At 41.8% G+C, this 23,418-nt stretch overlaps 1 protein-coding gene across 2 annotated transcripts in view; it reads left to right on the top strand.

Moving 5' to 3' along the window:
* NUP93 (nucleoporin 93) overlaps positions 1–23,418 on the top strand; it is an 81,057-nt gene that overhangs the window by 34,149 nt on the left and 23,490 nt on the right. For both annotated transcript variants that reach the window (XM_023747091.1, XM_006106276.3), the window contains exons 4-5: positions 13,643–13,705; positions 19,780–19,908. In XM_023747091.1, the coding sequence (XP_023602859.1) occupies positions 13,643–13,705; positions 19,780–19,908 (192 nt within the window). The remainder of the gene's footprint in view (positions 1–13,642; positions 13,706–19,779; positions 19,909–23,418) is intronic.

Genomic DNA, 23,418 nt, shown 5'->3' with positions numbered 1-23,418 from the left:
TTTTCTTCTTTCTCTCTCTCCTCTCTTCTCTCTTCCTACCCCTCCTTCCCCACCCCCCTCCACTTTTGGCTGTTCAGAGTGGGAAAAACTTGAGCACTGGCTCTAACAGAGCTCATCCCACATACAAGGAATGGAAGAGCTGCAGTGACCAACAGCAGCCACCGGTCTGGAACTCCTTAAATTTGAGAGCTGCAGGTAGGATTGCCTTTGCCTGTATTTTGTAAAGAAATGAAGATAAATGCACCTAGTAAATAGAGTGACAGCATGTTGTAGTACCTCTGAAAGACAGGGTCTTGGTCTGTTTAAAATGTTCAGAAAAATTCAGAGGCATTTAACTCGTTTGATAGAAAAAAGTACTTGATTCTCCTGAGAATTGTTCAGATTTGTGCCTTGTCATTCTAATATTTTTGTTTAAAAAAAAATCTGTTGGGTGGGGCAGAGTGGTATTTGCTTAAAGATTTAAATGGTCATGTAGGATTTTTGCAGACTTCATCTTTAAGTAGTACATAGTGCGGACTTTCTTTAGGATTCTTTTAAAAAGATGCATGTGAACTGCAATTCTTATTTGAGATAAAATATTAAAGTAGAATTTCTTTGCATTGCTAAAACCAGATCCTTCTTTGGGATTGTAGATGACTCTGTGTGTGTGTGTGTGTGTGTGTGTGTGTGTGTGTGTGTGTGTGTAGGATACCTTACCAAGGAATTCAGTCATTTATATTTTGTTACAGGGAAAAAGTACTATTAGAATTAGAGATATCTGGAATTATCTCCCAGGAAATGCTTTAGCATAAGGCTTTACATGAAAAAGAAATAGTAACATCAAAGATGTGGATTCTTAAAGTTACTTTTTAAAATTCATCCTCAGAAGAGTATGCTATGAGTCCTTTAAATATATTTCAGATTGTTTGGTGTAGAGAATGTGATTTGTATAAGTGAAATGAAAACTTCCTAAGTCATGCAAGCATTATCCAGAGGGTAATAAAATTGTAAATGTTGCCTATAACACTTTTAATGCCTTGAGTAATATCAGAGATAAAATGCTTTTAATTCAGCATTAAAAAGCAGCTTTCTTGTTGTATATGCATATTACAGTGATGTATAGCTTTTTATCGCAGGAATGTATTTGTATCATGGGACCAGTAAGGTCTGGACTTCTTTCCTCAATGGGGACTTGGAAATTGCTCACCTAGTTGAGAGATTTAGCTGCCTTCTGAGGTGTGGGACTTACTGTACTCTTAACAATAAGAAGACTTGAGGAGCTGTCAAGTGGGGAATGGAGGAGGGCTGCTCAGGGAAGGGAGAGGGACTGAGAATTTAGCTTGTCTGGGTGTTGGAGGTCTGGATTTACCCAAGACCAGGATTCCTTTAAAACTCTGACCCAGTGCAGCATTGCAAAGAATTGATTTCTGAGATGAGACAATGAGCTGTGGTTTGCATTTTGTAAAGATGGAGGAAACCTCTCACACTGACCCTGTATGGGAGATGACTCAATTATCCATGCCCGGTACAGTTGCAAATTATTTTCCTTTGTCTGAAGTGGGTGGATGCCAGCGCCTTCATCAGAGCTCCTTAATTTAATGTATGGAAAATGTCTCAGCCACCATTTTTAACAATTAGCTGTATCACGGTTGAGGTGAGCTGGGTTCTGAAGGCAGCTGCAGGGCCATTTCATTTACATTAGGTCTGTGCCACCAGAGCTTTGTTACTATAAAACTCAGCAATGAATTTGCAGACTGCAGACAAGAGTTCTCTAGGAGGGTGGAGAACGTTCCCTGGAAGAAAATGGAATCCTTTTGTCTACAGTAAGTATTTCTCATACTTATATAGCTGTGAGAGGTTGAAAAATTGCCTGTGGTTGAATGGGCAAAACAGACTTTAAAATGAATGCTGCAAATGCTAAAGGTGTAACAAAGGTTCTTGGATATGTTCTTTTATGTATGTGTTAGAAACCAAGTGTGATATATATACTTGAAATAGAGGTTTTATTGAAGATTTTAACACATGCTTTTAATTAACTATGCATTGTTAATTTAAGGTAATGAGAGGTATGAATTTATCACTAGTCAAAGATGAAAATGACACTTGAGAGAAAAAAGAAATCTAAATATGGTATATTTAAAAGAGTTCAGGATTCTTTTCACTGTCTTTTACAGTCAGTTTATTTTTCCATTCCTAAAGAAAATTGCTGGATTTTAGGTGGTTTTTGTTGCTGTTGTTGTTTATTTTTAAGAACATATTTTCATGATCTGTGTAACAGCCAGAAAAAATGTTTTAACAAGATAAGATTTTGCCCTAAAAGATCAATAGATTGGGGCTTTCATTCACTAATGAGGATAATTTTTAGTGCCTTCTGTTTAATTTCACTTCACAGCTACTTGTGGAAAACTCTTGTTTGTAATTGTAAGCTTAGAAATCTTGATTTTTAAAATTAATTGGATTTGACTGGGCTAATTCCTTTGTTTCTTCATGCTGTTACTTAGAGGAAACAAGTAGATTTTAACTTTGATTTGTGTGTTTATCTTTTTAAAGGCACTTAACCCTCAAGATTTATAGTAAGTGTATATTTACAGTAAACTGTACCATGAAGAATTTGCTCAAAAGGCCTTAGTAGCTATTCCAGGAGATGAATCTTCACAGAATGGTTATTGGAGAAACCTTTTAACTTGATATCAAATTTATAAAACCAGCTGTTCTTCCAGGTCTGGTTGCACTAGCTGTTGTTTACCGTATTCACCAAGTGCTGTTTTCTAATTAATAGATGCTCTTGAAACTAGAGGAGAGGAGGATTTTCACATCAGTCTTTTCATTGAAATCGGAAGGCTCAGTTGTCCTGTTTAGAATCCTACAAAGATTCCATAAAGCTTGCAGAAATCTTATTTATGCTTGCAGCATAAAAGCCTAGATCTCTGTATATTCTTTTAACCCCAAGAGGGACATTTCATATATTAATTGTTTAGATATATGGTATATAGACACATAAAATGAAAAAGGAGTCTTCCTCCTTCGATTTTACAAGGCTTGCACTCGAAATAAAAGTGTGAGGGCAGCAATTTAGAACTCCATTTTACTTGCAGCTTTGCGGGCATAAAATGTTCGGTTGGATGGCATGAGCGGTGTCAGCCTTCCTTTGAAATTTTTACACTAACACTTGGTGGGAGCTTCTGGCCAGATTTTCTTTCTCTGGTTTAGGGAGGCTGTGTAGCAGGTGCTCAGGGAGACAGCAGAGGCCCGGGTGCTTCTCGTTGTCTTTGCCTCCACCATGGTCTTCTCAAGTTGGGCTGCTGGGAAGAGGCTCTCCTTTCTGGTACTTGTAGGGGTTTCCCAAATTGCCTAACTCTAAGCTCGTCAGTTTTCTCATGAAATTTTAGCCTGGCTGGTAGTAAAGAGTCAGGGGATGGCTCTTTTTGCTACCAAAAAAAAAAAAAGTGTATTCATAGCAAATCTTTGAATGCTCTGGCAGTGAGTGGCATAATGTAGATAAGCAAGCCTGCCTGCCGGGCCCGCTAGGACTCACCGTGGTGGCACTAAGATGGCAGTGAGGAGGAAAGGAAATGGCGGCACCAGGAGCTCTGACAGAGGTGACCGCACGTGACTTATCTTCCTTCAGCCTAGTTTGAAGTCACCCTAGTAACACTGTCTTGCCAATTTGCAGCAGCTACTTTTTATTCTGTTAGAAGTTAGAAATTTTGAGATGTTCCTGAAGTAAAGACTTAGTTAGCATTTATATCTAGATAGCTTCCGAAGAATGCTCTTAAGAAATTGTTGGCAAATATGAGTAAAGTGAAATTTTAAACAGATATTTTATATCAGCACTTCTGCAGTTCCTTGCTTTGTGCTTCCTTCTTTTTTTTAAATGTAGAAACGTACTCGTTCCAGTGTAAGATGGATATTCAGAAAACAGAAGACAGGAAGCTGCTCCTTTATGCAAGATGAAACTAGCATTCCTATGAGAACGTTATTCATGTTTGATTCTGATTTTCATTCTCATTCTTTGTGGGTTTGGTAATTTTATGTATAAAATATATGCCTGCTGCTTTCAAAACCAAAATTGATTGTATTTCTTTTGTGGTTCAAGGTACGGATTATTTTGGAAATGACAGTGCTAATTTCTTACCTGTTCCCACCTGTCATGGAGTTGGAATGTCTGGAGCTGGCCTTAGAGTTTTTGTAGTACAGTCAGCTCATCTTACAGTTGGGCGAAGCAAGGTTTACTGTAGTTAAACAACCTTTCTCAAGGTCACACATCTAAATCCAGGCCACCTAACTCCTGGTCTGTGCTGTGCCTCTGTCTGCATTTGACTCCATCTTTCTTTTTGTGGGTTTACTGGTGACCGATAGATCTATGGGTTGAGCTTGCCAAAATGACTCATTGAGCTGTGTACGGAGTCTTCCTGGGCCTGTGTGATAGTAGATGATATGCATTTATCACTTATAAACAAACATTTAAAAATAAGATATACTCCCTAGCTGGTTTGGCTCAGTGGATAGAGTGTTGGCCTGCGGACTGAAGGGTCCTGGGTTTGATTCCGGTCAAGGGCATATACCTCGGTTGCAGGCTCCCGGCCCTGGTCGGGGGTGGGGGGTTGGTGGTCGGGGGTGGGGGTTTGGGGGTGGGGAGTGTTTGTGGGGGGGGGGGGGGTGGAGCAGGAGGCAACTAATAGATGTGTGTCTCTCACATCAGAGTTTCTCTCTGTCTCTCCCTCTCTCTTCTACTCTCTCTAAAAATCAATGAAAAAATATCCTAAGACGAGGATTAAAAAAACAAAAAGAAGATATACCTGCAGGTCAAGTTTTCCAGTCCATTGTGTTTGGCTTGACATGAAGGGCGGAAAGTCTCCTGGGAGGGGCATGGGCGTCACAGTCATCTGTTCTGAGCAGGGATGGATTGGTGTTCTGATGTGCCCTTTAACTCTGGGCGGGAGGGTGCCACGGTGCAGGGTTTAGCCCCCCCCCTCCTGTATGGATGGGCTGGGTGAAAGGCCTTAGCTCCCTGTCAGTTTCGGGCAATTTGTATTTGAAAAATGGTCTCGCCCTCTCTCCTCCTGTTGCTTGTGTTTGTCACTCCCGCTAAGCAGTGTTTTGAGTTGTCTTGTACCCGTGGTGACATTGGTGAGTGGTTCATCCTGCAGGATGACAGGGTAAAGTTAGCTCTGACAGGGTGAAGTCAGAACGTTTTCAAACTTAATGAAGGTTTTGGAGAGAGTGTGAAACCCCAAGTACTGTTAGCAGAGGAGTGCCATGACAAATTACATTTAAGACAGTGGGAAGCTATAAAAGGGAAGGACTCTTGTTTGTTTTTCTTGTTTGATTTACTGGTCTCCAGACAAATACATTAAAATAAAAAAAGAATTTCTGAGCTAGAAGAAACTGCAGGAAAACCAGAGTGCCCTTTGCTGTGACAGCCATGATGATCAGTGCTCCAATCCCATCAGCATAAGCTGTGCTGCATCGCGGGAGGAGCTGTGATTTTTGACTGCAATGTACATGACTGACACCGTGTACCAGCAGGGAATTAATGTGGCACGTGGCGCCCAAACGTTGTCTTGACTAGTAGCGCTCCTGGTGCTTGCTAAATAGAGCTCGAGGCTTAACCCTGAGCTCTGTAGAAACCAGCCTGGCAAGAACAGCTTAGCTCCCACCTGACGGCCTGGGAGACACGCCTTCTGCTATCTGCCCTTCTTACAGCCCCAAGTCTGGCTTTTGTTTCCTGACCTCAAAGGGAAAAGATACTAGATTTGACAAAACAGGGGATCTATGGGTTTGTTGGTTAAAAAAAGAACACAGGGTTGTTTTAATGAGTTGTCCTAGAGTGGGTTTGGGGGGCAGTGGGAGGGGATGTTGGCCACAATAAAGGCCAGTATTGATGCACTTCCATTTCTTTTATACTGCAATGCAGTTAGTACCCAGAGTTCTTTGAATGTGGACTAATCCATCTTCAAGATGGAAATCAGTTCCTCAAAGACATATTAAAGCATTTTTTATTGTCCCTTAATGTATCCTCCTTAACTTTCCATCACGTTGGAGTGGCTATGGCATTAATGTTATAGATTTGTGCGTACCTTTGGGTGAGGAAAGGGTTCTGCTGCTGCTCTTTGAACCCAAGCATACTTTGGCACACTGCAGTGTTCCATTTGCAAGCTAGATCGGAAAGTTTTCTCTTCAGAATCTTCCCTGATCTTGTGTCCCCCAAAATTAGCCCTAGCAAGTATGTTGGCTTGGGGTGGGAGGTAACAGGGAGAAGATAAAATGCTTGGAGTTGCTGTCCTTGCTTTCTCCCATGGGGCCACCTCTGCAGTCTGGGAGCAGTTGGCTGGCTGCGGTCCCTCTCCCTTTCTTGGCTCCTAGTGTTCCTGCGCCCCGAGCCCCCCAGCCCCACCCCAGTTCCAGGAGTGGAGTGGTGGAGAGAGAGGATGGCCGGCACAAGCCCAGCCCCTGCAGCTTGGTACTCTGCTGCATCATGGCCCCTCTCGCTAGGGTGCAGGCTCCGGCTAATTTCTTCTGAAGTGGTGAGGTATTAGCATTGAGAAATCACAGCCTCTCCCCAGACCTGGTGACCAGCAGGGAGAGCTGCTTACTGGCCCTGGAAGATTATTTCAGGGCTCCTTGGATTTGGGAGGATGGGGAGTTCTGCTGAAAAGCATTTCCCCCACTGGTGCCCAAATGACTATCATTTATTATTTTACTCATTTATATTATTCCCTTACTACTTGGAGTTCTCCACATGGAGTCTCCTACCCATTGACTGAGCTGGATAGATTGCCTCTCTTTCCCAGACAGCCAGAGATAGGTAGCAGATAACAGGAATGCCCTGGGCCCCCTAAAAGGGGCTGATACGGTATTGCAGCAATAGCACAAGAGATTTAAATGGCCCTCCCAGGGATGCAGCCCTAGCCTGATGCCTTGTTGTAGAAATAAGAAGAGGCACCTAGTACTGGTAGTTATGTGCCCACATTTTGTTGACAAAGGAGGTGTGCTACCTCCTCCCCTGTACCCCTTCCTACTGTATCACAGGAATGGCATATCTCCATTCTCAGTGATGACTTTCCCTTCTGGGTCATTTCTTTACCCAATGCTGAAAATCTTGGAAAGTTGGTGTGTGGTTTTTTTTTTTGCTATGATTTCCTTTCTTCCTCCCTCCTTCCCTCCCTCCCTCCCTTCCTTTCTTCCTTCCTTCCATTTTTGTTGGGATGGGGAGGATAATAGGGAGGGGTCACAGAAGGCACTTAGATGGACTCACATGAATGGCTTTCTCAAAGGCAGGTGGCTTTTTCTAGAAGGCTCAGGTGAGTGGAATTGTGTCATGGCTGTATTGGCATGCCCGTGAAGGGACCAGGCGTGCCAGTCAGTATACTTAAGTCAGAATGCTGCCCATAAGGCCATAGGCAGGTCCCGGAGGAGGCATTTCTCTGAGCCGTGTATTCTTGGGTGTAGAATTTTCTTGCACACGTTGAGTTTTCTTCAGTCTGAGAATTTGTAGACCATCTGTAAACCAATTTGAGTTATGGAGAGCAAATGATTCATTTTGCCTTAATGGACCCAAATCCATCACATAGGTTTGTGACCCTTTGTTTAGCCCAGGAGCAGAAACCATGTACAAAATGGGACCCTGCAGCTTGGCAGTGACAGATGGCCTGGTGCCCATGCAGCGCCGTGTTATAGAGCCAAGGTCTGCCACCTGTGGCTCCAGAGCTGCCTGCGGGCCGAAGGGTATGAAGAGCTGGCAAATGGTGGGACTCCACAGCCACTCTTGCAGCGTCTGCTGCCACCTGCTGCATGAGAGCAGCGAGGCTTTTGCATAAGTGCACAGTGAGGAATCATACTGCAGCATTAAAAATGGATTACAATTGGTGATGTCAGCTCTGCCAGTTTAGCATTGCTTTCTGCAGGGGTAGTTTTGAAGATAGATATTTTAATTCAATCTGTAAACAAATTATTTAAATATTTATTTACTTATTGCAAAAAACAAGCAGTGGGACTTACTCTAAATATCTAAGTGGGAGAATAAAGCCTTGATTTGCTATTCAGTCTGTATTCCTTGCAAAAAAGGAGATCCAGTCTCTCGTGGGCCTTTTTTAAAAAAAAAGAATACATTTTTATTGATTTCAGAGAGAAAGGGAGAGGGAGAGAAAGATAGAAACATCAATGATGAGAGATTCATTGATCAGCTGCCTCCTGCACGCCCCCCACTGGGGATTGAGCCCGCAACCCAGGCATGTGCCCTTGACCGGAATCAAACCTGGGACTCTTCAATCTGCAGGCCGACACTCACTGAGCCAAACGGGCTCGGGCTCTCATGGGCCTTTTAAGCTGACATCTTATGTATTCTTATTTTATTACATTAAATATTGGTCTAAGATAATAACCAAACATGCTATAAACAATGTAAAAGTTTCCCAAATCCTGAAAATGCCCTGGTTTTAAAATTTCTCTCTTCATCTTGTGGGTTTTATCAACAATGAACATCTCTTCCGCCTGAGAAATTCCTTGAGGTGCTCTCTGCAGGCACCACAAAGGGAGCTAATGAAAGAGTGTCCACACCATCTGATAAGCCCAGGGCTCCCACGGCCGCACGGTTTCTGTGTGCTCATCTGAAAACAGTATCTCGCTTTGTCCTTCCTCACTTTCTCCTTAAGTAACAGTTTACCTTCGTGAACATTTCACCCAGGAGAAGGTTGCAGAAGAGGTCATTCGTTCAGAAATTGGGAAGAACGTTTGGAAGAGGTTAAGGGAGTAGGCTTTTTCCTGAGAAGGAGCTGAAGCAAAAGAATGGATAGAACTCACTCTGTCTTTAGGGAAATTGGACACGTCTCCGTTCACCGCCTAAAGATCTAATGAATACTTACAGTGCGTGTTGGAATTCTTGTTTCATCTTGGAGCAGACCCTCTTCATTATTCTGTGTTTGTTTTTTAAGTTTATTTTTTTTCTCTGCTTATTTTTCTCTCCATCTCATTGCTGTCCTAGCTATGGCTTGTATCTCGGCAAGGTTATTGTGAACCACGATGACCATTTTCTACTGTTACTGCTTTCAATGGTTAATATTATTTGATTTGGAATGTTGGTTACAGGTTTCCTATTTTGTATATAGTGTATGTGTTAAATGAGAGAGGATACAAGACTTTTATTGCACCCACCATGTGTTTTTATCTTATGTCAGATTCCTTCTGGCACAAAGGCTGGCCTGCTGTGGGTGCCTCACTTTCAGTTTTGACAGCGTGGATTGCCATTTGGTCTCTTGAAGAGGAAGAGACATCGAATGGCCTTTTGTGTTTTTGAGAGCCATGTAAACTGGCTTTTGCTTTGTGGGGCCACTTTAGACTCATTATTTTATCTTTTTCCATTTTATTTTTTAATACTGATCAGGAAACGTGTGTTCTTCCATTCAAACCGTTTATGTAACTAACAAATCACTTCTCTGTAGTAGGTGGGAAACAGACCTGTGAAAGGATCAGTGCCGGCTTTTATTGCCGTGCTACTTTCCTCACTGAAGCGCATACTGAAATTTTTCTCACAGAGACCCTTATTTCTTACAGTTTTCACTTTTGGAAAGCAAATAAGCTAAGAGAATTTGGCCATTTGACAAAAACAAACATCCTTTTGCTCATTCTCTTTTTCTGCAGTAGGCATTAGCTGCCACTTGTCTTCCGGAACCCAGAGTCTGCAAGATGATTAAAAATTGTGCATTTTCATGCCCATCTTTCTCAACCTGAGCTATTTTAAAGCCAGTTTGGCTGCCAGGTCCCTGAGATGTGACCATACATTTGTTAGGCGAATTGACTTACCTTGTGGTTACATTCTGGGTTGTTCTCAGCCAGTATACATTGCAAGGCAGCCCACTTCCTCTGTTAAAGATGGAACACGTAACTGAGGATATAGCTTGGACAGATGTACGGTGTTTATTGTTCCATGGCAATAAATATTAATATTTTGGAATGCTACAGAGTTGACATTTAGAGCAGTAATTTCCAGCTTTTTTGCCTGTGACCCGTAGTAAGAAATACATTTTACACAGTGATCCATTTCATACATACTAGTACACATAAGTATATGTAATTGAAAGAAGTTCCATAACACAGTATTTACCCCTACCAAATATCTCTGTACTACTCTATTTCATTTAAAAAGTTGCTGGTTGATTTTGTGACCCAATTATGGGTCCTGACCTACATTTTCAACAACACCGTTGTAAAGAAATGCCAAAAACTTTACTATGTGAAGTAGGAGGAAGAAAGGAATAAATAAATAAATAAATAAACAATGCAAGCATAACATCTGTTTATCCACTGTGAAAAGTTGTTAGAAAATTTGTATTTTAAGTCTGAGTTTTGCTACTTACAAACCAGGTGATCTTAAATATCATTTGTGTGTTGGTAGAAGCTCTAGAAACCATCAACAGTTTTTTAAATGTTTAATCTATTTTTTAAATTAAGGAACGTTTTTTAATTTTTCAATTGCAGTTGACATACAGTATTATATTAGTTTCAGATTAGACAGTTATATAATTTACAAAGTGATCACCCCGATAAGTCTAGTACAAACCTATATTAAGAACACACTTTGAAGTATGGTCCAGTTAAGTAGTATTGAGAGACAGTCTAGGTTAAAGGTGAGGACTATAACCAAAGGTGTGTAACAAAGATGTAGAATGCAGTAATCCCCATACCCATGTGGGTTAGCTCCTATTAGTACTGGTTTAAGGGTTAGTATTCTCTGAGCCTTCAGCTTCATCATCTATAAAGAGTAACTAATAACTGATGAAGAAAACCAATTTAAGGCTATTTTGCTCCCCTCCTGAACTCTCCTTTTAGAGATAAAAAGGTTTTTCTTTGAAGATTACTATTCCCTAAGTATCTCAGAAACAGTTGGTCTCTTGAGAGTTAAAACTCTTGAGAGTTAAAATTCTGCCACTGCCTCTTCCTGGTGGGGAACCCTTGGTCACATTAAATGCCAAAATCTGTTTCTTACCTATAAAATGGAGTGGAGGGGAAGGGGGAAGAGTAGGGGTGATCATGTCTACTCTTTCATTTGTTAAAAGATTAGCAATAAGCCGAGGCCGGTTTGGCTCGGTGGATGGAGCGTTGGCCTGCGGACTGGGGGGTCCCGGGTTTGATTCCGGTCAAGGGCATGTACCTGGGTTGCGGGCACATCCCCGGTGGGGGATGTGCGGGAGGCAGCTGGTCGATGTTTCTCTCTCATCGATGTTTCTGGCTCTCTGTCCCTCTCCCTTCCTCTCTGTAAAAAAAAAAAAATCAATAAAGTATATTAAAAAAAAAAAGATTAGCAATAATGTCTTTGAATTGCTTAGAGCAGTGTCTGACCCTTAACTGCTTCCTGAAGGGGAGCTATAACATGTTAGAGAAAGCTTGAAACCAAAACCCATCCAAGGAGCCAGTTAGAAGAGGTTCTGTTTCCAGGACTCTGGCTGTGAGGAGCAGTATACAGATGGGGACGTCAGGAGTAGTTATCTCACCTTGCAGGCCTGCAGATGTTCATGGAATGTTCCTTATTGAGTAGGGCTACAGTAGAAGGGTTGGGTGGGAGCCTATGAGCAATTAAAATGTGCTTGTTGGCAAGAAGAGGGGATGTTAGTGATGAGGGTCACAGGTAGATCACTGGCATCTCCGCATGGAAGGTTGGGCCTTCTCTATGACCAGGGGTCTTCACTGTGGCCGGGAGCCCCACCCAGTGAGAGAGGGCACCTCCCTTCATACCCAGCTCACCTCTCCAGAAAACCCATTTATGATAGGTTCTAAAAGTATCTATCTGGGATGAGAGGTGTCTCACAGGACAGTTGGAAGAAAGGAACACAGGTGGAAAAGGGAAGTTGAGGAAGAGATCTGTGGGAAGCATGGGCTGAGGCAGGTATTTTTCTGCCCAACTTTTTCATTCTTTAATTTGTTATGTTTCTTGTTGTCCTTGAAAAGAAACAGACTGCCACTAGATGGTGCACAGATCCAGCCGTATTCTGACTATAAATTTTAAGGTTCTTTTCAAAAGATAGTCACCAAAAATGTGTTGTTTTTAAAAATAAAATGTGACTTGTAGCCTATTTTAGTGTTTCATTTTAGAAAGGAATAAAAGATAAAAAATTCAAATTCTCTATCTTTTGTGAGCTCAGTTTATGCTGAAGAGAAAGCCTAATTGTGGAGGTACATAATGGTAATACTTTAAGGAAGAAAATAATCTGCCCAGAGCAATATCTTTTCTTCTTCTTCTTTTTCTTTCTTAACTACTACTTGAAATTTCATTTCTTAAAAAACTTTTAGAATTGTCTTACAGTATGTTGCTTTAAAGCAAATGTGTCTGTTGTTTTGCACTTGTGTTTTAATGGTGTATATGTGTATGTGGGTTATATGTAGACATGGGTGCAGTCAAAAGAATGGGATAGGCTGGTCATTGATTGAGAAGAGCAGAGGAAGCCCAGTGAGGGGGGGCAGTTGGCATAGCCCCTCCCACCCCAACCAAAAAGAATAAAATAAGACCAGGCCTAATCAGGTAGTGGTTATTACCCTCCTGGCACCCTCCCCCGATGTGACAATTGCTTCCCTTAGCAGCAGCCGCCATGATAAGGTGCATCGAAGCACAGTCTGCGTCTGCTCTTTGTTCAGGACCAGCATTCAGTGACAGTGGCTCCATAGCTGTGTTTAGCAACTGTGACACTAAAGCCAAAGGCCACTCAAGAAGAGAAATTCACAAGAAGGGTTTGTTGACTTGATGTAGTCATGTGCTGTGAAGGCTATAAACAAAGTTCATTAAAATCCTTCCCATCACTTGTGTCTGGCTCCCCTGCCATGGCCAGATCATGGCCACAAACTGCCCACTTCTACATGGATAAACGGCATCCTAGCTGTTTGTGCTCTGGTTTATTGAGGCCATTTCAATGTAGGCAAGTAACTGTGTGCATATTAAACCAAACTGGGCTGTCTCCTCCTCACCCCACCTGTATTAAACAAGTAGCGGATGTCATCAGGCTTGAAATAGGGAGCACATGTGGCAAAACCCCAGCAGCAATGGTAAAGAAATGAATTTTTGGGTATCCCAGCCATTGACAAACAAGTGAAAAATATCCAGGCAAGTAGATAGCGATGGCTTCCTCAGTGTTAGGAAGAAATGGAAGAATTAATTGAAAGCAACAGAGAAATAAACAAACAGATAAATAATAAATAAATAAATGTTCTAGGCATGAAATAAATGGTCTTTTCATAAAGAAAAGGAAGGAAGGAAGGAAGGAAGGAAGGAAGGAAGGAAGGAAGGAAGGAAGGAAGGAAGGAAGGAAGGAACATTAGAGGCACTGTGACTTGCTGTGTAGCCAAACCTATGTCTATATCTATAATATGAGCCATTTAAGAATTGAAGGACACTCCTGGCTGTTCACATTGTATGTTTATAGGACATGAGACTTTACACTACTGTTCCATGGGGACTTTACCTTCTGACAATCATCATGTGCTCCCAGAATGAAAGAAACTAGGAAACATCTATTTTAAAAAATCTGCTTTGATATTTTTTGAGTTCAGAGTCTTCTGAGGGTTAAGGTGGGCAGGATACCTGTCCTGTATGGTACTTTTCTTTTCCTTCAGTGTACTTTTGGTGTTTGGAAGGTTAATTTGAACCTAAGTTGTGTCATTTCTCCCCCTTTCACAGGGCTTCCTAAAGAATGAGAAGGACAATGCCCTGCTGTCGGCCATTGAGGAGTCGCGGAAGAGGGTAAGAAACGAGCCTAAGTGTAGATGTACAGCTGTGGGGAGGGCGGCCTTGTGTACCGGGAGCAGGTGCTGGAAGCTGGAGCCTGTGCCCAAGGCCCAGCACTCCTCCCTAGACAGTGAGCTCCTCAGTTCTGCAGGAACTGTTTTTCAGGAAAACATCATGCTTGTACCTCCATGTGTATTTAGTGACCGAAATGCATCTGAAATTGGACTATCGATTAATTATTAAATTAATCTTAAAATGGAAGGGCCACACAATTCTTTGGTTTCATTGTTATAGGAAAAAGTGGTATTTTGGTTTCTACTGAATCAGCAGTTCAGAGAGGCAATTGTGATCATTGATAATTTTCCTCAATTTCTTTTTCTTTTATCACCCAAGTTGACTTTCTATGCTACCTTTTATTATTATTTGTATTATAGTTGACATATATTATGTTAGTTTCAGGTATTCAACATTTATATTCCTTATAATATCACCACAATAAATCTGGTAACTGGTCACCATAGATATTTATTACAGTAATATTGACTATTTTCCCCATGCTGTACATTACATTCCTATGACTTTTAAAAAAAATACTTTTATCGATTTCAGAGAGGGAAGGGAGAGGGAGAGAGAAATAGAAACATCAATGATCAGAGAGAATCATGGATCGGCTGCCTCCTGCACGCCCCCCACTGGGAATCGAGCCCACAACCCGGGCATGTACCCTTGACTGGAGTTGAACCCAGGACCCTTTAGTCCGCAGGCCGATGCTCTATCCACTGAGCCAAACCAGCCAGGGCCTGTGACTTTTTTTTTTAATAACTGGAGGTTTGTACCCTGTTTCTGTATCTATGAGTCTGTTTCTGTTTTATTTCATTTGTTTTCTTAAATTCCACCTATAAGTGTAATCACATGATATTTCTATATCTGTCTGTAATACTCTCTAGGTCCATCCACATTGTTGTAAATTGCAAGTGTTTTTGTTTTGTTTTTTAATTTTTATTGATTTTTAGAAAGAGAGGAAGGGAGGAGACAGAAAGATGAAAGAGAAACATCGAAGAGAGAGAAAGAGATGAGAGAAAACATCAACCAGTTGTCTCTTATATGCACCCTGGCTGGGGATTGAACCCAAAACCTAGGTATGTGCCCTGATTGGGAATCGAACCCATGTCCTTCTGGTGTAAGGGACAATGCTCCAACCAACTGAGCCACACTGGTCAGGGCAAGATCTCATTCTTTTTTTTTAAGCTCTTATTCTTTATGCTGCCTTCTACATTAATGATTTCTCCACGCTCTTGAAAAAACAAAACAAACTAGCTTGACCCTTGAAAGAGTAGTGAATAAGTCAGCCAGGGCAGCCATTACAAGTGCAGCAATATTTTGCAACAAGCATTCCCTCAAAATACTCAAAAGGTCGCTTATTTTACTAACATGTGAGTTATTGCTCCTTGTTTCTGACAAGGACTAAAAGATAAAATCCTTTCCAAAACTTCCCATTATTGAGTAAGATATTTTCAGGCCACCGGAGTCTTTTGGGGAGGGAGGAGGAAGGCTATCAATTATGTGGAGTTGATTCTACAAGGGCAGTTTGTCTCCCAGTAGAGGGTGCATCTGCAAAGGTGAGTAGGGGTGAAAGAGAGCTTTGTTTTGCGGTTTACTTATATAAAACTAGAGGCCCGTTTCGCAAAGATTCACGCAATAGGCCTTCCTTCCCCTGGCTGCCGGCACTGGATTTCCTCCGGCACCCGGGACCCAGGCCTTCGGTCCGGCTGCAGCGGAGAACCCAAGCCTATTCAGTCTTCAGTCTTCAGTCGTCTTCAGCGCTCGGGCTGGAGCCTGAGGTCTTTGCTCTGCGCCTGTGTGTGCAAATTAACCTGCCATCTTTGTTGGGTTAATTTGCTTACTCATCCTGATTGGCTGGTGGGCATAGTGGAGTGATGACTAATTTACATATTTCTCTTTTATTAGTGTAGATAATCCTTATATCAAGTGAAATACATTTCTGTTTTATTTATGTAAAAAAGAATAAAGTGAAAAAAAGCTGCTTCTCAGTGTGCTTTATTAAAACGTTCCACGCAGGTACAAGTGTCTCGGTGGGGTTGCTGTGAGAGAGGGCAGCAGGGGGCTCGCTAGCTCTAATTTATAAGAAAATGTTCCAAAGGACTGACATGTTTAATTATCAGAGTAAAATGCCCTAAAATGTTATTAATTATATTTTTGGCAACAGTACTTATTTCTAGAAATAGAGACATTCACTTGATTCGGATTTGAAAATATTTTTAAAAAATTTGTTTTTTGTTCACACTTTGATTGAGCCACCAACTTTGATTCTCCTGCTATAAAGGACCAATAAATTAAATTAGGATTTCGAATGCTACTGAGCCTTATTAATCCACTTACCCTATGTTTCTGGAATTGGCAGTCTCTGAACATTGTGTCATACTGAGACTAAATGTGCAGCCAGCCAAAACATTTAAGTGACATACCACAGTGCAAAATGTGTGCATATGTGTTTGTGAGGGAGATGTTCCGCTGTCGGGAGCCAGCGGGGGGAGACCTTTCCCCTGGCCGGACACTGGGAAATTGCCATTAAGCAGGAGTCCTTTTTCAAACAATGGCTGAGTGGCTTCCTGGCATTTTGGTGGTAATTTCATGTTTGAATAACGTGCCAATGTCCTGCTGAAATGCCAAGAAAAGAAGCTACAAAACCACAAATGTGTCCTATCTTTTTCCATTTGGTGCATCCCAGCAAAAACAGAACAACATTATCAGAACATATGTAGAGCGTCTAAAAGCCAGCAACAGCTCAATAATAAGCGGGTGTGAAGTCAAGGCATATTGCCCTCTTCCCTTTATGAAAAGGGGTTTGAGTGCTCCCCACCTGTTCTCAATTCAGTTGCCCAGTCTTCTCCCTGCCTTCCTTTCTTAACTGTGTTCAAAGAGCTGTATTTCCACACATAACTGCTTCGACATTTTCTGTGGTTTGTCCTGCCTTCTTTTAATTTTAGACCTTTGCATGCCCTTCCTGGTCATTCCTTCTTCTTCTCTTGGGTTTCTTTCCTCTTTGATCCTATTCCCTGCACCCACCTTGCCTCCAACCCCCACTGTCCTCTTCTCATAGTTTTTAGTTGCGTAGCTCTGTTGATTTTCGCATGGGCTCCCCTAGTTGACATTCCTCTTTGCACCTAATCCATCATGTGGATCTAAAGGGAATAGGCTGGAATAGGGCAGATGGGTGGCTGATCATTCCTGATTAGCCCACAAATTGGATGTTCCATTATCTCTAATGTAATTAAGATAAGCTGGGGGCGGCATGGTCAAGGGAAGAGAATTTTAATGTTGGACCATTCATTTATATTTGCAGCTCCTTATCACACTAATGATGAATGGAACCACAGTGCTGTTTATTCAGGTTGTGGGGTTGTTTCTAAATGAGTAGCTGGCATACCTCTCAGATCTATCCGAGGATTTGAGCCCAGAAAGCTGCCAGTTTTCAGAGTACATCCTGTATTCAAGACCCAAGAGTTCTTGGCACACAGGTGGGCAGCCTGATTAATGGGATGGTTAATCCCCACTTGTTGTCACTCTGACCCTTACATGATGCTGGAAGTCGGCTCCCACCATCCTCATCAGCAGTATCTCTGGATGGTGCACTGTCTGTTTTCTTCAGTTTCCTTTCCTACTCTGCCATTCTTGTCCTTGAGAAAGACTCTTGTGTATGTCCTGGGTTAGTGCCACAGCTTCATCAGTGCCTCACTGGCTGTTGTGAGCTTGGAAAGCCTTGCCCCACCCTCCTCCTTATTTCTACACACCCTGGTCCTCGTGCCTCGTGGTCCTCCATTGTCCTTTGCTGAGAGAGGCTCAAGGCCGAGGAGGTGGTTGTCTGGCCACTCAATAGGAAGAATTTTAGAAGAAATTGAGATTCACTTGTACACTATTTCTGGATATTTTCTAGGGAAACCCCCCTTCTCGCCTCTACCTCTCTGTTCTAACATACTTCTCGCTATTCAAAATATACAGTTTTCACGTATAAGTTCATTAATGTAACAAGAGAAAGATTTTTCTTTAACTACTTTTTCAGTCCAGGCTAACTGGCTGGAGTGGTCCATTCCGCCTGACTCTCTGAAGAAAACGAGGTGGGACACTGTTTTTAAAGTTTGCAATAGTCATTTCTCCTTGTGTCTTCAGAATGCATAGTAAAAAAGGGATCCATGGATAGATCAAGCTTGCAGGATGTGCCAGCCTTCTTCCTAGTCATTTTTGTGCGCCTCTGGTGTGCTTCTTTTTCACATTTTAATAAATATTGGTCCATAGTCAGACATCCCACTTGTGGGAAGAGTATGTAATTTTTTCCTGACAGTTTTCCAAAGCTCACGTATATGGTTATTATCAGTATAAATTATCTGCATTGCAAAAATAAAGCAGGCATTACTAATGCTCATTCCCTCGGTGCTGCCTAATTAGATGCCAGTCTGATTGTAATCAGTTGTAGATGAAACGGCTTTTTGAAAAGTAGGATTAAGTTGATAGAAACTTGCTCTGCCAATTAAAGAAAAATAGGCTAAGAATGGTCATGATTCAGTATATCTCTGTAAGTTGCTTTAATTTCCTCCTCAGAGATTTGTCTTCTTTCCCTCCCTCTTTTCCTTCCTTCCTTCTCTCTTCTGTCCCTCTTTTCTTTTCCTTCTGAGTGCCTTTGTTTTGGTAGCAGCTGCAGAGTCAGCAGTAGACAGGAGTGAGGGTTGCCAGACATTTCAGTGGTGACTTGGAATAGACCATAGAAGGCTCTGTTTTTCTTTCACTGGTTTGCTTCCTCCTATAAAAATACAACTTTCTTTAAAAAATGAAGACACTTGTTTTTTCTGTTCTCTTATCTTAGATGCTTATTAAATCTTAAAGTAGCATTGATTTTACAATCCATCATGATTTTATGTACTACTGAGAAAATAAACTGACATGCTGTCAGTTGTAATATGTAGCCTAATTTCAGAGGTTTTAAAAATATATAGGGTGAGGCAGAAGTTGGTTTACAATTGTGAGTACATGAAACAGAGTTTATACTTGTATTACTATTTATTATATTATTTTCCACCCTACATTTGTCTTAATAAGCACATGAAAAGATGTTCAACATCATTAATCATCAGGGAAATACAAATTAAAACCATGAAATATCACCTAACACCCATTTAGGGTGGCGACTATAAAAAAAGAACACAATAGTAAGTATTGACAAGGATGTAAAGAAATTAGAACCTCTGTGCACTATTGATAGGATTGTGAAATGGTACAGCCTTGATGGAAACAATCCCTCAAAAAAATTAAAACAGAATTACCATGTGATCCAGCAATTCCACTCTGGGTATATACCCCAAAGAATTGAAAGCAAGAACTTGAGATATTTGTATGCCCATGTTCATAGCAGCATTATTCATAATAACCAAAAGGGAGAAACAAGCGACTCAAGAGCCTATGAATAGATAAGTGGATAAACACATTATGGTGTATACATACAATGGAATATTATTATTTGGCCTGAAAAAGGAAGGGAATTCTGACACATGCTACAACATGGATGAATCTTGAAGACATTATGCTGAATGAAATAAGCCAGTCACAAAAAGGCAAATATTGTATGATTCCACTTCTGTGAGGTAGCTAGAGTAGTCAAAGTCAGAGACAGAAAATAGAATAGTGGTTGCCAGGGGCTAGTGAGAGGAAGGAATGGAGAGTTACGGTTAATGGGTACAGAATTTCAGTTTTGCATGGTGATGAGTTCCGGAGATGGATGTGGTGATGGTTGCAGAGCAGTGTGAATGTACTCAGTACCCTGACTATACTCAAAAATGCTTAGGGTGGTCAATTTTGTTATGTGTATTTTATCGTAATTAAAAATTGTTCATGTGTTAGATTTGATAAAATGGTATATTGCAAACACATGTCAGTGAACTCTTTAAGGATAATTTTTAAAGTTAATTGCTTTTTCTCTACTCATGGACAGATGGTAGATGCGGGGGGGCGGGGCTTAATAGAAACCACGTTCTTTGCTTTTTTCATTTGGGCCGTCTCTCTCTGCTCGTCTCTGACAGACCTTTGGCATGGCTGAGGAGTACCATCGAGAGTCAATGCTGGTCGAGTGGGAGCAAGTGAAACAGCGAATTCTCCATACACTGCTGGCATCAGGAGAAGATGCCCTGGACTTTACTCAAGAAAGTGAGGTAAGTTGGGCCCAGAAGATGAAACACTGTTAATAAAAATGGGAGGTAGCCCTGCTGGCATGGCTCAGTGGTCAAGCATTGACTCATGAACCAGGAGGTCATGGTTCGATTTACGGTCAGGGCACATGCCTGGGTTGTGGGCTCGATCCCCAGTGGGGGGCATGTAGGAGGCAGCCAATCCATGATACTCTCTCATCATTAATTGCTTCTATCTCTCTCCCTTCCTCTCTCTGAAACCAATAAAAGCATATTAATAAATAAATAATTATTATCTATCTGCTGAAGACTCAAATATGCATCGCAGCCTCAAGCCCTAGACTCATTTATCTGACGGCTTCTTGGCTGTACATGGATGTCTCAGAGCCATTTCAAGCTACACATGTACAGAAGTGAGTCAAGATAGCAACTGCCCCCCATGTCCCTCCCAGCGCCAGCCTTCTCTTCTCAGAGTTTATCATCTTTATAAATGGCAATTCCAGTTTTCACTTGCTCAGGTCAAAAACCACAGATTGATTTTTGTCCTCTGCTTCCACCTTGTCTCTCACACATGTTGGCAAATGCAGTTAACACTACTTTAAAATATACCCAGAATCCAACCACCTCCACTGTTAGCACTCTGATTCAGACCCTTGTCAGCTCTTGCTCAGCTTATTGTACTTTGCCTAACTGGTTGTTACAGTTAGCTATTGCCAGGTAACAAAGCAGTCCAAACCCATAGAGGCTGAAAACAAGTATTTAGCTTAGCTGGGCATTTCTGGCTCAGGATCTCTTGAGGCTTATGCAAGGTATTGGCTGAGGCAGTGGTCGGCAAACTGTGGCTCGCGAGCCACATGCGGCTCTTTGGCCCCTTGAGTGTGGCTCTTCCTAAGCCTTAGGAGTACCCTAATTAAGTTAATAACAATGTACCTATCTATATAGTTTAAGTTTAAAAAATTTGGCTCTCAAAAGAAATTTCAATCGTTGTACTGTTGATATTTGGCTCTGTTGACTAATGAGTTTACTGACCACTGGGCTAAGGCTACACTCATTTCAAGGCTCAGTTCAGGACAGATCCACTCCCAAGCTCTCTCATGTGGCTCTTAGCTAGCCTCAGGTCCTCTCTGGCTCCTGGCTTAGGGACATCAGTTTCCTGTCATATAGGTCTCTCAATTGTACTATTCACAACATAACTCACTTTCCTTAGAGCAAGAGTGAGGAATCTGAGGGAGAGCTAAAATGCCCCCAATACAAAAACCAGTCTTTATATATCTTAATCTTGAAAGTGTTTTCCTATCTATCCCCTCTGTTCAAAGTAAGTCACTAAATCTGGCCTACAGTCAAGGAGAGAGGATTATATAAGGGCTTGAGTCCCAGGAGGTGGTGATTATTGGGAAACCATCTTAGAGGTTGACAACAACACTGGTCTCTCCACTTTTTCCTTTGCACAGTCTCAACACAGCAGCCAGAGTAACGCTATTAAACACAGGTTAGATTGTGTCACTCCTCTGCTCACTTGCAGTGAAAGCCAGCATCTTCACCATGGCCTGTAAGCCCCTACCAGACTCAGTCTTGTTGCCTCTCCAAGCTCCCCTTCTGCTACTCTCCCCATGGCTCTCGCTGCTCCAGCCACATGAACTCCGTACAGGTCCCTGAACAAACCTGGCAGGCTTGCTCCTGCCTCGGGGCCTTTGTGCTTCCTGTTGCTTCTGCCCAGAATGCTCTTCCCCCAGATAGCTGCCTGGCTGTCTCCCTCTCATAGTTCTCCTTCAAATATTTACCCAGTGCCATTTCACTGGGGCCTTCCAAGGTCTTATTGTCTGGAACCCAAGCCAACCTCTTGCATTCAGCACCTCCTAAGTCCCCTGTCTTGCTTTATTTTTCTTTTTAGCACTTCCTTCCATATACCATTGTATATGTTTTCTGTCTTTTTATTATTGTCTGTTTCTCTCATTAGGATGTATTGATTGATGGTAGTACTAGGTTGAGGGTTTTCTCTTCTTGAAAATCTAATTTTTAAAAATGGCAATGTAGCCCGGCTGACATGGCTTAGTGGTTGAGCATCAACCTATGAACCAGGAGGTCATGGTTCGATTCCCAGTCAGGGCATATGCCCAGGTTGGTGGCTCAATTCCCAGTAGGGGGTGTGCAGGAGGTGCCAGTCAGTGATTCTCTCTCATCATTGATGTTTCTACTTCTCTCTCCCTCTCCTTTCCTGTCTGAAAGCAGTAAAAATATATATTTTTTAAAAAGACAGTGTATTTATGATTCAAGAACTGAAGTATCCTGTCCCCAAAAGCCTATTCCCTCCCTTTTTGCCTCTTCCAGAGGCAGTCACTATTATTACTTTCTTGTGCATATTTCCAATGTTTCTTTATAAAATGCAAATATATGAGACTACATATCTTATCCCCCCTCCTCCTTACACAAAAGTTAGCTTACTGTATGCTCTGTTCTGTATCTTGCTTTTTTCTCTTAATATATTCTAGAGACATTTCCTGGGAGGGATTTTGTGGCTACGTGTTGGGATCAGCAGGAAGAATGTCCTGCTTGATTAATGATGTCTGCCCTATGCTGGGACACTGTGGCTTGATTAGTGATGTCTGCCCTGTGCTGGGACACTGTGGCTTGATTAGTGATGTCTGCCCTGTGCTGAGAAGCTGTGGCTTGATTAGTGATGTCTGCCCTGTGCTGGGACACTGTGGCTTGATTAGTGATGTCTGCCCTGTGCTGAGAAGCTGTGGCTTGATTAGTGATGTCTGCCCTGTGCTGAGAAGCTGTGGCTTGCCACACATTTGCCACTCTGGTGTGGGGAGAGCACAGCCCTGGGTTCAAATTCTAGCTTCACCACTGACCTTGTCCAAGTTATTTGACCAAGTTATTTAACCCTGCAGACCTTCAGTGTCTTCACTGGTGCAATGTGATTATTGGGAAGATTAGTGATAACCTGACCCATCATGGCTATCCCGTACTATATTTTGTAAAAAGCAGTTTCAGATAATTTAGAGGTGCAGATTAAAATTTACAATGTTAATGAAAATTATAGTGTTAGACATTTCAAATATTTTTACCAATGCTTCTCCATAAGTTATTTTCCCAGGAGTTGTTTTATGGTTAGCTAGCATTCTTCTCCAACAAGAGCTAAGTTAGCTGAGGCTCAGAGAGATGTGTAATATCTGGGTGAGACCCAGGATTGTTTCCTTCTAGACCATGTTCTGTTGAAGTCTGGGTCGAGGGTGGGTAGCTTGGCAGTTTGTCATGCCTGCAGGATAACTTCACACATCCCATATCTACAAATTTACTCCTGATTTAGAAACCAGTTTTTCTATTAAGTTAGCCCCCGAATAAAAAGGTGCTAAAGTCATTTGTCTTAGGAAATTATTCCTTAAGGCTCTGTTCACATATCTGAGACTCAGAGATGTCAAGATTCTGATCAGAGTCTTTGGAAAGGAAGAACTAATGTCCAAAGCCCTTGATCAGCCTAATGTTTCTTTCTCAATTTCTTGTGAGTCTGGGCAGATAAATAGAATAGCT

The sequence above is a fragment of the Myotis lucifugus genome, unplaced genomic scaffold (assembly GCF_000147115.1).
Source record: "Myotis lucifugus unplaced genomic scaffold, Myoluc2.0 scaffold_792, whole genome shotgun sequence".
Lineage (NCBI taxonomy): Eukaryota > Metazoa > Chordata > Mammalia > Chiroptera > Vespertilionidae > Myotis > Myotis lucifugus.
The sequence above is the reverse complement of the archived record's forward strand: the minus strand, read 5'-3'. Positions and strand labels throughout refer to the sequence as shown.